Source organism: Balaenoptera acutorostrata, chromosome 16 (genome assembly GCF_949987535.1).
Source record: "Balaenoptera acutorostrata chromosome 16, mBalAcu1.1, whole genome shotgun sequence".
Taxonomy (NCBI): Eukaryota; Metazoa; Chordata; class Mammalia; order Artiodactyla; family Balaenopteridae; genus Balaenoptera; species Balaenoptera acutorostrata.
The window spans coordinates 84,626,326-84,640,966 of NC_080079.1; the positions used below are offsets into that span (position 1 = coordinate 84,626,326).

Here is a 14,641-nt window from a genome sequence, read left to right on the forward strand (position 1 = left end):
TTGCATTGAATCTGTAGATTGCTTTGGGTAGTGGAGTCATTTTCACAATGTTGATTCTTCCAATCCAAGAACATGGTATATCTCTCCATCTATTTGTATCATCTTTAATTTCTTTCATCAGTGTCTTATAATTTTCTGCATACAGTCTTTTGTCTCCTTAGGTAGGAGTGAAGTAAGTCAGAAAGAGAAAAACAAATACCGTATGCTAACACATATATATATGGAATCTTATAAAAATAAAAATGGTCATGAAGAACCTAGGGGCAAGAAGGGAATAAAGACACAGACCTACTAGAGAATGGACTTGAGGATATGGGGAGAGGGAAGGGTAAGCTGGGACAAAGTGAGAGAGTGGCATGGACATATATACACTACCAAATGTAAAATAGGTAGCTAGTGGGAAGCAGCCGCATAGCACAGGGAGATCAGCTCAGTGCTTTGTAACCACCTAGAGGGGTGGGATAGGTAGGGTGGGAGGGAGGGAGATGCAAGAGGAAAGAGATATGGGGACATAAGTATATGTATAACTGATTCACTTTGTCATAAAGCAGAAACTAACACACCATTGTAAAGCAATTATACTCCAATAAAGATGTTTAAAAATAAATAAATAAATAAATAAATTGAAATTATACAAATATGTTTTCTGACCATAGTGGAATTAAACAAGAAATTAATAACAGAAATATGTCAGGAAAATCTCTGAACACTTGGATATTAAACAGCACAGTTCTTAACAGTCCATGAGTCAAAGAGAAAGTCTCAACAGATATTAGAAAAGATTTTTAAGTAAATGGTAATAAAACATGAAAATTTGTGTGATACAGTTGAGCTGATGATAAGAGGGAAGTTTCTATCAGTAAATGCTTATATTAGAAAAGAATACAGTCTAAAATGAATAAGCTTAAACTTTAGGAAGCGAGAAAAAAAGAGCATGGATCAAGCAGAAAGAAAGAAAGAAACAGAAATCAATGAAATTGAAAATGGAAAACCAATGGAGAAAAATCAATGAAACAAAAATCAGGATCTTCGAAAAGGTCAATAAAATTGAGAAACATGAAGCAAAACTAAGAAAAAAGATAGAAGGCACAGGTTATCATTATCAGATATAAAAAAGGGGTATCACTAAAGATCCTGCAAACATTAACAGAATATTAAGAGAATGCTAATTATATACATACATTAGAAAACAAAAAGGAACTGACCAATTCTCAAAAACCACAAACTAACAAAACTCACCCAAGATGAAATAGACAACCTGATATTGCCATAATGATTTAAGAAATTGAGTTTGTTGCTAAAAACTTCTGGAAAAACTTCTTCAGTCCCAGATGTTTTCACTGGAAAATTCTATTAAACATTTAATGAAGAAATACCACCAATTATACATAACCTCTTTGAGAACAGTGGAGGAAAGAACTCTTCCTAACTCATTTTATGGGGCTAAAATTATCTTCATATCAAAAGGTGACAAAGAGAAAGAGAGAAGAAGGAGAGGTGAGGGGAGAAGGAGAAGAAAAAGTAGAGGAAAGGTGGGGGAGTAGGGATAGGAGAAGGAGAAGGAATTACAGAGCAATATCCCTAATGAACATAAAAAACATTCCCAACAAAATGTCGTCAAAATGAGTCAGGCAATTTATAAAAAGAATAATACGCATGACCAGTTGGGCTTTATCCCAGAAATTCAATGCTGGTTCAGTATTGAAAATCTGATCAATGTAAATAGTTGAAAGAAGAAAAAACAAATGATCATATAATTACATGCAGAGAAAGCATTTGACTAAATACAACATCCATTCATTATGTTTTTAAAGTCAGAAAATTAAGAAAAGAAGTGATATTTGTCAACCTCATAAAAGACATCTACAAAAAAGCCACCATCATACTTAGTGGTAGAAACACCAGATTCTTTCCCCATAAGATCAGGGTCAAGGTAAGAATGTCTTCTCTCACCACTCCTATTCAACATAAGAATAGGAATCTTAGCAATAAGTGCAGTATGGTGAGAAAAAGAAATAAAACACATGCAGATTGGAAAGGAAGGAATCAAGCAGTCCCTGTTCTTAGATGAAATGATGCTCTATATACAAAATTACACATAATCAAAGCAATTCCTAGAACTAATGAGTTTAGCAAGGTTGCAGGAATAAGGTCAAAACACAGAAGTCAGTTGTATTTCAGTATGCTCGCAATGTACATTGGTTACCAAAATTTTAACAGATAATATCATTTACAATAACTCAAAAAATAATAGAAGAACTTAAGTATAAATCTAACAAAATGTACACAACTATATGCTAAAATGATGATAAAAGAAATAAAACCTAAACAAATGAAAAAACATACTGTGTCCTTGGATTAGAAGTCTCCACATGGTAAAGATGTCTTCTAAATTGATCTGTAGATTTAATGCAGTATCAATCCAAATCCCAGCAGGATTTTTTCTAGACATACTCATTGATTTTTTAAATTTATATGGAAAGGCTAAGGACCTAAAACAGATAACATTTTTTTGAAAAATAAGAGTAAAGCTGCATCCGTCTTACCACTCAATTTAAGAATTACTATAAAGTTACAGTAATGAAGTCAGTGTGGAATTAGTGAAGAGATGAACACATAAATTGATGGAACAGAAGACAGAATTCAGAAATAGACTCACACAAAAATGGTCATCTGATTTTTTTTTATAAATATGCAAAAGCAATTCAGTGGAACCAGGTAGCCTTTTCAATAAATGTTGTTGGACAACAACTGCTCATCTATTTTGAAAAAAATACACTTCAACCTGAACTTTTCACTTGATACAATTAAATCTAAATGGTTCAGATATAAATTTAAAATGTAAAACTATAAATCTTTTAGAAAAAAACATAGGAGAAAATCTTCATGACCTTGGGTTATCAAGAAGTTATTAGACGTGAACCCCCAAACATGACCCATAAAAAAAATTGGATTTCATCAAATTTTAAAACTTTTGTTTTATGAACGTCATTGTTAAAAGAATGAAAAGACAAACTACAGACAGGGAAAAATATATTTGCAAATCACATGCCTGAAAAAGGACTTGTAATATATAAAGAACTCTCAAAACTCAACACTAAGAAAACAAACAGCCCTGTTAAAAATGGGCAAAACCATGAAAACGCATAACTTATGTTTAACCATCAGACAAACCCAAATTGAGGAACGTTGTACAAAATATTTGACCAGTCCTTTTCAAACTGATAAGGTTATCAAAAACAAGAAAAGTCAGAGAAACTATCAATCTAGGGGGACCTCAGGAGACATGACTACCAAGCGTGATGTGGTATCCTGGATGTGATCCTGGAACAGAAAAAGGACATTAAGTAAAAATTAAGGAAATCTAATAAAATATGGGCTTTAGTTAATTGTAATGTATAAAATTGGTTTATTAGTAGTAAATAAAGGTACCATGATAATGTTAGATGTTAAAAATAAGAGCAACTGTGTGGAGTATGCAGGAATTCTCAATACTATTTCTGTAATTTTTCTATAAATATAAATCTTTTCCAAAATAAAGTTTATCTTATTTTAAAAATGGGCAAAGAATTTGAACAAACCCTTCACCAAAGAAGATATAAGGATAGCAAATAAACTCCTGAAAAGTTGTTCAACATCATTTGTCATTAGGGAAGTATAAAATAAAACCACTATGACTAATATGTATGAAATAGATAACTAATAAGAACCTGCTGTATAAAAAATAAATAAATAAAGATGTTCAAAGAAAAGAAAAACACCACTATGAAACCACTACACAACTATTAGAATGGCTAAACTAAAAAATACTGACAATACCAAATGCTGACAAAGATACAGAGCACCTAGAACTCTTATGCTTTGCTTGTGGAAATGCAAAATGGCACAGCCACTCTGGACAGTAGTTGGCAGCATCTTATAAAATTATATCCCATCCATCCCACTCCTAGGCATTACTCTAAAGAAAGAAAAACATATGTTCACCCAAAAACCTGTGCATGAATGTAGTCTAGCAGCTCTATTCATAAGTGCTCAAAACTGAGAACAAATCTGAATGTCTATCAATAGATGAACAGGTAAACAAACTATGGTACATCCATACAATGGAACACTACTCAGCAATAAAAGTGATTGAACCATGATACGACAATTTGGATGCATCTCAGTAGCATCATACTGAGTTGAAGTCAGTCTCAAAAGATTGTATACTGTATCATTACATTTCTGGGAAATTCTCAACAAGACACAACTATAGCAGTGGAGAACAAATCAGTGTTTGCCAGAGGCTGGGGTGAGGAGAGGACATAAAAGGATAGCATGAGGGAGTTTTTTGAGGTGATGTAACTTGTTCTGTATCACAATTGTAGTGGTGGTTACATGATCTTTACAAGTGTGTAAGTTCATAGAACTGTACACCAAAATGAAAAGTCAATTTCACTGTATAATTTTTAATAATATTTATGTATAAAAACAAAGATAAAAGATTTAGTGAAAGAAAATATATATGCTCTAACAAGAAATAGAAACTATGCAGAATAAACTTTAAAAAAAGTAATGCACAAGCCCTATATGAAGAAAACTTCAAAGAATTTTAAAATCACAAAGGAAGTTTTTAACATTTGGAAAAAACAATGTTCTTTGAAAGACCTAATGTCATAAAAATGCTAAATCTCACCAAGTTAATTTATAATATTAATAAGCCAATAAAAATGCCAACAGTTTTTTGTTAATGTTTTTGCCTAGGGGTGGGTTACTAGGCAAGGTGATTCTAACAAAAAAATGTGGAAAATAAAAAAATAGAAATAGCCAGAAAAACTGTCTTTTAAAAGTGTAACAAGCTGGGGCTTCCCTGGTGGCGCAGTGGTTAGGAATCCGCCTGCCAATGCAGGGGACACGGGTTCGTGCCCCGGTCCGGGAAGATCCCACATGCTGCGGAGCAACTAGGCCCGTGAGCCACAACTACTGAGCCTGCGCATCTGGAGCCTGTGCTCCGCAACGGGAGAGGCCGCGACAGTGAGAGGCCCGCGCACCGCGATGAAGAGTGGCCCCCGCTCGCCGCAACTGGAGAAAGCTCTCGCACAGAAACGAAGACCCAACACATCCAAAAATAAATAAATTAATTAATTAAAAAAAAAAAAGTGTAACAAGCTTTAGCGTATCTTAGTAGTAGTAGTACTAGTAGTAGTGTTATAAAATCTCAAGTATTTGAACACAGTGGTGAATCATTAAATAGACCAAAGGAACACAACAGAAAGTTAAGCAGTTGACCCAATCACTAGAATTCAGTATTTGGTAAAATGGCATTTCAAATCTGTGGTGAAAAGATAATTATTCAATAAATAATACTGGGGCGACTGGGTATCCATCAAGAAAAAAAATAAAATGAAATTGGATTCAAACATGTCTTTGTTTATAAACCAGAATACATCCAAATGGATCAAACCCTTAAATGTAAAATAAGTGGAGCCATAAAAATGTCAGAGAAAGACATGGGTTAATTTATTTATAGCCTTGGATGGGGAAGACCTCTATAATTATGCTTCAAAATTCTGAAGCCGTAAAGATGAAGATAGTTAAATTTGATATATGAAAGCCAGAAGTCTGCAAAGAAAAAATACCAGAATCAAAATAAAATAAGAATTAGAAACTGGGAAAAACATTGCATCTCAGACATCAACAAACAATTAAGTTCTGTAATATAAAAAGAGCATGCCGAAGCAAGAAGAAAAAGACCAATAGTGCAATAGAAGAGTATGCCAAGGATATGACTAAAGAAATACAAATGATTCTTAAACAAATGAAAAGTTCAGCCTTAAAGATAATAAGAAAAATGTTAATTAAAACTACACAGAAATGTCATTTGTCATATATCAAATTGACAAAACTGTAAAATTTTGGTAGCATTCTCAGCTGTTAAAGCTGTAAGAAAACAAGTATTCTCTATTTGTCTAATGGAAGTAAAAACCCCCTTGTGGAATGTAGGTTAGCAGCTGTCTATCACATTTACAAATGTATTGCCTCTTTGACAAATGTATTGTCTCTTCCTAGCAATCCAACTTTTGGGAATTTATCCTACATATCCACTGGCACACGTGTAACCTGACATGTATGTAAAGTCATTAGTTGCAGTAATGTTTGAAAAAGCAAAAGATTAGACTCATCAACTGAAAACATCAGTGTGAATTCTTGTTTAACTTAATAGATATACAGATGAATAGTTGTTAAGTGTAAACACATATATACACGTACTTCTTAGCTCTGTTCACAAAGAGGGCCAAAAAGCAGTGACATCCAGTGGCAGTGAGCATACCACCCAGGACCCAGTTCTTGGATTATAATTTCATTCTCCAAGAAAAGGAACCAGGACTCCTTAGAAAAATGGCTGATTATAGACCTACAGCAGGGAACATAAAAGGTGAGCCTGGGGGTATCTTGTAGTGGCCAAAAGAAAGTGCCAAAAAAACAGAATGGTGGGGGTATGTCAAAGAAATAGAGAAGCCAACTGAAAAAGCTCCCAGTGCCCAAAGTTAGAACAATTTGAACGAAATAACATAGTATTGAATTATAATCCAAAGTATAAAATTAACATCCATGAATCCATACTGATGGAAATTAATGATTGAATAAGTAATTAACTGGGGTAAAATAGACAAATCTCCCATGTAAAATTCCCAATAATTTATGTAGATACTTCACCCTCAACAAGTTGAACACCATTCCCCACCCCTTTAAGTGAGGGCTGCAAACCTCCTTCCAAAGAGGTCAGTATGGAAAGAGGGAAAAATAGTAACTTTATAGTAGAGAAGCCTGACAGATACAACCTCAGCCAGGTGACTAAGGCTAACACCACTAGTGATGAGCCAGGTTAAATAGCAATACCCTAGATATAAAGTGATGAGAATGGCACTGTAGTCTTCCTCTCCAAAACCTTTAACCCCTGTCTAATTATGACAGAAGTATCAGATAAACCCAAATTTAAGGACATACTACAAAATATCTGACCAGTACTTCTCAAAACTGTCAAAGCCTTTAAAAACAAGGAAAATCTGAGAAACTGTGCTGTCTAAGGAGATTTGACAACTAAATGTAATGTGTCCTGGAGGGGATCCTGGGACAGAAAAAAGGCTTTAATAAAAACTAAAGAAATCCAAAGGGTGAACTTAAATAATAATAATATATCAGTATTTGCTCATTAGTTGTGTCAAATGTACCATAGCTATATTAACAATGGGGGAAACTGTGTATGAGGTATATGGGGACTCTCTGTGATATTCTTGCAACTTTTCTGTAAATCTAAAACTACTCCAAAATTAAAAATTTACCTGTCGGGATTAGCCTATCCCTAAATTGGAATACTGTGCAGCGGTAAAAAAGGAAAGAATGAGGAAGGTTTTCTAGGTATCATATGTTGTTACTGAGTAGAGTGAGGTGCAGAATTGTATTCTTTTGTTTATAAAACAGACAGAATTAGTATTTATCTATGTCTTTATTTGTGATATATACAAAGAAATGCTGGAAGAATACAGAAAAAACTAATAAAATTTTCTGTGCGAAGGGTGTAGGAACTGGGCACATGGATAACAGGATTGGAGGAAGTCTTCTCACAATACACCTTCACATATATTTTTTGAACCATGTGAATATGTCACCTATGAATTAAATTGTAAAAAGAAATACATGACATGAACAGTATTAAGCTTTGCAACCTCTGAGCTGAGAATTCACAAACTAGAAACAGAATAAAGGAAAGTAGAAAAATTTCATGGATCTCACATTCCAAATTTGACAAGAGATTTCCATTTTAAACGTTTTCCATAACATAACTTATGAGTATTTCTTTTATGTGAAACTTTATATTGTTGATATCAGTTCAAAAATGAAATTTTAAAACTTGAGCAGGATCCATCCAAGTACTCATAAACTATGAGAGAGTGAAAGTACGTATGTAAAACCTAACCGGAAAAAAGCAAGGGATCTTGTTTTCCTTCTGGCAGAAAAAAAAAAATCCTCTCAAATCTTTCGACCTAACAAGGTTATAGTTACCATCAGGAAAGAATGTAATCTTAGCCAAGTGTGCCAGGGAAGGAGGTAAAGTATGTTTATACTTAAACTAAGAGGTGGTGGAGTCCTGAGCACATAATGAGTGCTCCCATCCTATCTGGCAACATCTTCATAGAAAAAGCACCAAAGAGCACAGTTTGTGCTGTGAGCTGTAGTGTGGCCGACGGTTATTAATAGAATTCTAGTGTGGGGACTGTTACTTTATACTGACTCGGTTTCCGATCTATCCCTTGTCTCAGATTGTGCTACATTATCCACAAGATATTCTACAGACAACCCACCTGGAATCAAAGTAGATCAAACTAAAAGATAATGGAAAGTAGAATTTGTACAGTTATCTTAACAGTATATATATATATATTTTTAAAGATTTTTTGTTTTGGATGTGGACCATTTTTAAAGTCTTTATTGAGTTTGTTACGATATTGCTTTCTGTTTTATGTTTTGATTTTTTGGCCTCCAAGCGTGTGGGATCTTAGCTCCCTGATCAGGGATCGAACCTGCACCCCCTGCATTGGAAGGCGAAGTCTTAACCACTGGACTGCCAGAGAAGTCCCTTAACAGTATACATTTTGAGTTTTAGTTTTTCCAGGGCCTGACCAAGGACAGGATGTAGAGTATTAGACTGGGTATTTGGCCTCTATCTAGGTCGATGGGCCAAGATTGATTCTCCTCTATATAACATGACTTTGGTAAATAACCATAGAATGCTTTTCAGTTCTATGAAGTTGAATTGTTTTTCCTCCAAACAGTAATGATGATGATGATAATGATAATAATAATAATTAACATTTATATAGAATTAACTTGTGTCACTCACAGTGCCATTTGCTTTCCAAATACTTTTGCACTTAATTCACGCACAGTCTTATGAGATAGTTCCATTATTCTCCTCATTTTAGAAATGACAAGAATATATGAGATTCAGAGAGGTTAAATCTGAACCCCAGAGAGCGAGAGCCCATCCTCCTGACTACGTGAGATGTGCCTGGCTTTGGGCTGAATTCTAGAAAGCACTATATACATGTAATGTATATGTATCTTTTCAGTTTACCAAGAGTTTCCCATGCATTCCTTATTTGATCTTCACAACAGCACTATTATTTTGAGAATTGGTATTATTCTCATTCACAGATAAGGAAAATGAAACTCAGATCACCTAGCTAGTAAATGGCAGTTATGAGGTACCAATCTAAACCTTCCAGCTAATTATAAGTATAATATGTTCTTTCATTACCCTAAATTTTCAAGGATAAATTTTATTTCTAACAGCCCTTAGTATTTAATTGGTTTAGTCTTTCATATTTTAATCACATCACTAAATGTGATTTTTAAAAGAGCAAACATTTCAGTTAGATAAGTGAAATGATAACTTTCCTAATTTTTAAAGCCATTATCTGTAGAAAGACATTAGACATAGAAAAACAGTTTTAAAGAGTCAGTTATATTTTAACATAAGGAAATAGTAATATAAATTTTTGTGCTTGATAAGTATAATCACATCTAGAATTAGAATTATCTAAATTTTTTCTCTGCATTTCTAATTAATACCATTTTATTAATAAATTGATTCAGATTTTAATCCATTCATTTCTTAATTGCTTTTATCCAACAGATTTTTCATTTCTGAAATTAATCTTACTATTTTCAAAAGAAGTTTATCATAGAAAAAGAAATAGGGACTTCCCTGGTGGCACAGTGGTTAAGAATCTGCCTGCCAATTCAGGGGACACAGGTTCAGTCCCTGGTCCGGGAAGATCCCACATGCCGCAGGGCAACTAAGTCCGTGCGCCACAACTACTGAGCCTGAGCTCTAGAGCCTGAGAGCCACAACTGCTGAAGCCCATGCACCTATAGCCTGTGCTCTGCAACAAGAGAAGCCACCACAATGAGAAACCCGTGCACCGCAACCAAGAGTAGCCCCCGCTCACCACAACTGGAGAAAGCCCGCGCGCAGCAACGAAGACCCCAATGCAGCCAAAAATAAATAAATAAATAAATAAATTTTTTTTAAAAAAGAAAAAATGTTCAGTAATAATTGAACTCCACTTAGAATGATACAGGAAAGCCTAGTTATCCAGTAATAATTCTATGTATCTGACAGACATAAAAGAGGATCTGGAAGGAGGCCATGAGAATTGGACTAATTGTCATTCATTAAACCAGATTTTAATTGTTATATAGTTTTATGCTTCTTTTCTAATTCCTACACATAGAAAAGAATCTAGACTAAACAAATTATAAGTTGGTGTTTATAGTGTCTTCCAAAATTTTAAATTACTTCACTGTCATTTTATTAGTAATTTGGGGACCTGGCACTTATATCCCAGAAAGAGAAGCTATGTAACCCAGAAATAATTGGATCTAACAATCAGCCTGTGTTCTCATAACTCCTCTGCACTCTCCCCTTCTACCTCGCTGAAAAAGCCACCCCATTAACAAGACGTGGAAAATTTACTAATGGTCTCCTAAGAGAGACAGAAGTTTGGTTGGGATTGGGAAGGTGAGATTCACATTGTTCAGCACAGTTCTCCCCCAGGCCCTCATCCTGGCCACCAGCTGACAATCACCTCCTCCAAGCAACCAATCCAGCCTTGTTTTTGCTAGAGCCTTTCAACTCTCCACCTCCATGCTGTTTGGTCTCGTGTCCTGACACCCCTCACTTGTCAGCAAAGGACAATTTGGACACTCCAGTTACCTGGATTCTCCTCAGGATGCAGGGAGCTGTGTGTGTGTGTTGTAAATAATATTTGTCTGCCACAAGTGAAAATATGAAAAGAAGATGGAGGTTAATATTTGTATTATACACGTTATAAAATTTAAGTCCAAGGCTTTTGACACTTATCTACTTCTTTTTCAACTAGACAGATGCCTTAGAAGATAGTTTTGCTTTGTTGTTTGTTTGCTTTTAATTGCGAGAGAATAGACCACAATCATTGACTTGTTTATTTTTGGTAATGGTGGCAAAGTGGTGTCAGTGTCACTCTTTTTGCACTGTCATCTGGCTCTCACCACCACCATCAGGCATACATTTGAGAAACAGCTTACATAAGTTATGTCTGTAGCTTGGAAAGGAAACAAAAAAATCTTGATTTTTACATAAAAATCCATATTTCTGGCATCCACTGAAAATCTTCAGACCCAAATTCCCACATGGTAACAATCAACTAAGGCCTAGTGTTAGTTGACTCTGTTCATTTACATTTTCAGCTCTGGGTTTGGTTCTACTGTCTACAGTGGCTGAGTCTACCTTGTAGACCTTCCTTACCAGCTAATCCAACCAACCTTGTGTCGTTTCTATCTATTAATCTAAGATCATAAAAAAATTTTTTCATTTCCATTCTAAAGTAATCTTTAGATAGATTGAGGGTTCTTTTTTTTTTGCATCTTAAAATGGAAACAAACTCTTTAGACAGTTGTATAGCATTAAGGTAATTTACAATTGTTGGGTGTGTAAGCTCCTGTTCTTTTACATAAAATGTAATTATTAGCATAAACAAACAACAATAGTTTTATCATTTGTCCTCACAAATACTGAAAAAATGGAATTGTTACACATTAAGGACATCTTGGGTTATTTTGTTGCCAAAACATCTATGAAAATAATGCTTTAGACTTCTTTGGATTTTATTTCAGCACTGCATATGTCCTTAGAAGACAGCATAAAATGGCTCAGAGAAGTTATGGCTGAAATAGGACCATCCCATTCACAAAAAAATGAGGAATGGAATATCTTTGATGTAAAACAAGCCAATGCTGTTGTTGATTACTTGAAAATCAGGTATGGACTTTTTTCAGTAGCATTTAGTTTTCACTTTATGTTTTCTAGAAAATGTCTATTAAATAGAAGCTAATCCAATTTTTAATGAAGTTAGACATTTACAAAATTTTTGCAGTAATTAACCCAACCAATAATTAGATAATATTCAAATCATCCATCCAATAAATAAAAACCAGGACATTGAACATTTTGGCTTTCATTGCATTCTTAAAAAAAAGTTTGTGTTTGATAAGCATAATTTCATTTAGATCTATAATTCTTATCTAAGAATTTTTTTCTCTGTATCTCTAAATAATACTGTTCTTATTAATCAAATGATTCTTTCAGATTATTCAGATTTGATTACAATAGACTATACTATAGGTAGTTGACCTTGACCTTAAAATTTTACATTTTAAAGAGTAACATTTATTTCCATTTAAACGTTTATTTTAAATGCTTTGTATTAGAAATTGAAGAGATTTATGTACATACTTCCTCAAATTTATTATATACCCTGAAATATTTGTAGTATTGACCAATTAAACTCATTAAGTCTTTGTGCTTCGAAAATGATGGTGGATGGAGGGAAAGTTTTTGTTACAATGATTCTTCATTGTTGAACTAAGAAATCTCTCTTTTTATATGATCTATCACAAGGTCTGCATTAGAGTTTTGCATCTCTCCCAAGGGACATTTTTAAAGTTAGCAAATATTTAAACAAGAGTTGGTGAAAATCTTTCTTTTGCCTAACTAAAAGTTTCTGCAGAATTTCTTTGTTCCTCTATTACTATATACTGCAGTACTCTCCAACTTTAAGTTTTACAATTCTAAAATAAATGGTGCTGTATGATGGTCTAGACATGCTCATGATTTGCTTGGCAAGGATCCTGGTTGTAGCCTGGAAGTTTTTAAAAAACTAATGTGTTTAATATGATAAGGTTTATATACTGGTTTCTGGCATGAATTAATAATGGTGTATGATATATTTTTATGTAATAGCATTTGATATAATATGACTTCTTAATGCTACAGTATACCTCCTAATGTGTGTGTCTCACTAAAAGCCACAGTAGTCTTCATATCAATTAAAGGGAGATCCTTATTTGTGGGGGAGGGAAGGGCGAGCAAATCCAGAGCTGGAGGAGAACTTGTTCCCCAGGGTATTTCTTCTCCCATCAGAGTTTGGAAATCACTGGGCAGGGGGAATTCTCTGCACATTTGTAGAGCATCCTTCTTTCCCTTCTCTCTCCATTTGAGCCTTCCAGGTCTCTCCTGCAGAATACATTTTTCAGCTGACCTCTCAGCCCAAGAGTTTTATAATGGGCACCAGGACTGATAGTTAACCACAGCAGCAAAACCCATGCACTTTCTAGATGGTGAAAGATGGCGGCTCTTTTCTCTTTCATATCATCTTTCTGGACAAATGTTCATCAGCGTATTTCTTGACATTTTATTGACATTCAGAAAACGGTTAAGTGAAGAGGGGATGTCAGTGTCAGTCACCTTTTGACCCTAACCAGGGTAACTTCACACACCAAAAATACCTAGCCTTCTGCAAAAAAAAAAAAAAAAAAAGTAATATTTGAAAGTTTAGTCAAATAAAATAAATCAGAACTAGCTTTTATGCTGTTTAATCTTTATATTGTGATTTCAAAGAAATTACATGTTTTAAGTGTCTCTGTCACAGAAATTAAAATATCAGTTGGTAAGTAGGATATCTGGAATTGATTCTGAAGTTGTGTAAAGAGAAATGTGCTTTTCTGCAACACCTGTTCAGAATGTCTCATATGTCCACAAATGCAAGTTTAATGTCAATTAAATCATATAATACTTTTCATTTTAATGACTGCAAAGAAGTTTTCTAAATATGAAGCTAGCTCAGTTATCAAAAACAAGTATAACTATTTTTCAATTTAACCTGATAATTAAGCTTAATCAACCAGTGAAAGCCCTAGTCAGTTTTGGGAGTGCGCGTTTTGGAACATGACCTGTAGCACATGAAACTTAACTGACAATAAAATTGAAATTTCGGGGACTTCCCTGGCAGTCCAGTGGTTAAGACTCCATGCTTCCAATGCAGGGGGCATGGGTTAGATCCCTGGTCAAGGAACTAAGATCCCACAGGCTGCGTGGCCAAAAAAAAATTTTTTTTAATAAATAAAGCTTAAAAAATTTGAAATTTCATTTGATTCTTTTAATAGAGTCTACACTATATATTCCATGATGTGTCTGTGAATTGAAAAAACGAATACCAAAATTCCTCCCCAGCATTGCTATGAGTACTGAGTAATCTATGCAACATATACATAGCTTGCTATTTATTTATTTATTTATTTATTTATTTATTTATTTATTTATTTATTTATGCGCGGTGCGCGGGCCTCTCACTATCGCGGCCTCTCTTGTGGAGCACAGGCTCCAGACGCGCAGGCTCAGTAATTGTGGCTCACGGGCCTAGTTGCTCCGCGGCATGTGGGATCTTCCCAGACCAGGGCTCGAACCCGTGTCCCCTGCACTGGCAGGCAGACTCTCAACCACTGTGCCACCAGGGAAGCCCTATACATAGCTTTTTTTTTTTTTTTTTTTTTTTAAGGATTTTCTTATTTATTTATTTATTTATTTTATTTTATTTTTGGCTGTGTTGGGTCTTCGGTTCGTGCGAGGGCTTTCTCCAGTTGCGGCAAGCGGGGGCCACTCTTCATCGCGGTGCGGGGACCGCTCTTCATCGCGGTGCGCGGGCCTTTCTCTATCGCGGCCCCTCCAGTCGCGGGGCACAGGCTCCAGACGCGCAGGCTCAGCAATTGTGGCTCACGGGCC

General features: G+C 34.8%; 1 protein-coding gene across 5 annotated transcripts in view; it reads left to right on the forward strand.

The window, feature by feature from the left end:
* CABCOCO1 (ciliary associated calcium binding coiled-coil 1) overlaps nucleotides 1–14,641 on the forward strand; it is a 144,444-nt gene that overhangs the window by 20,300 nt on the left and 109,503 nt on the right. For all 5 annotated transcript variants that reach the window (XR_009005658.1, XM_057530914.1, XM_057530913.1 and 2 more), the window contains exon 4: nucleotides 11,698–11,842. Coding sequence is in view for 4 of the 5 variants with exons in the window: in XM_057530914.1 (XP_057386897.1) it covers nucleotides 11,698–11,842 (145 nt within the window). In the remaining variant the exon portion in view is untranslated. The remainder of the gene's footprint in view (nucleotides 1–11,697; nucleotides 11,843–14,641) is intronic.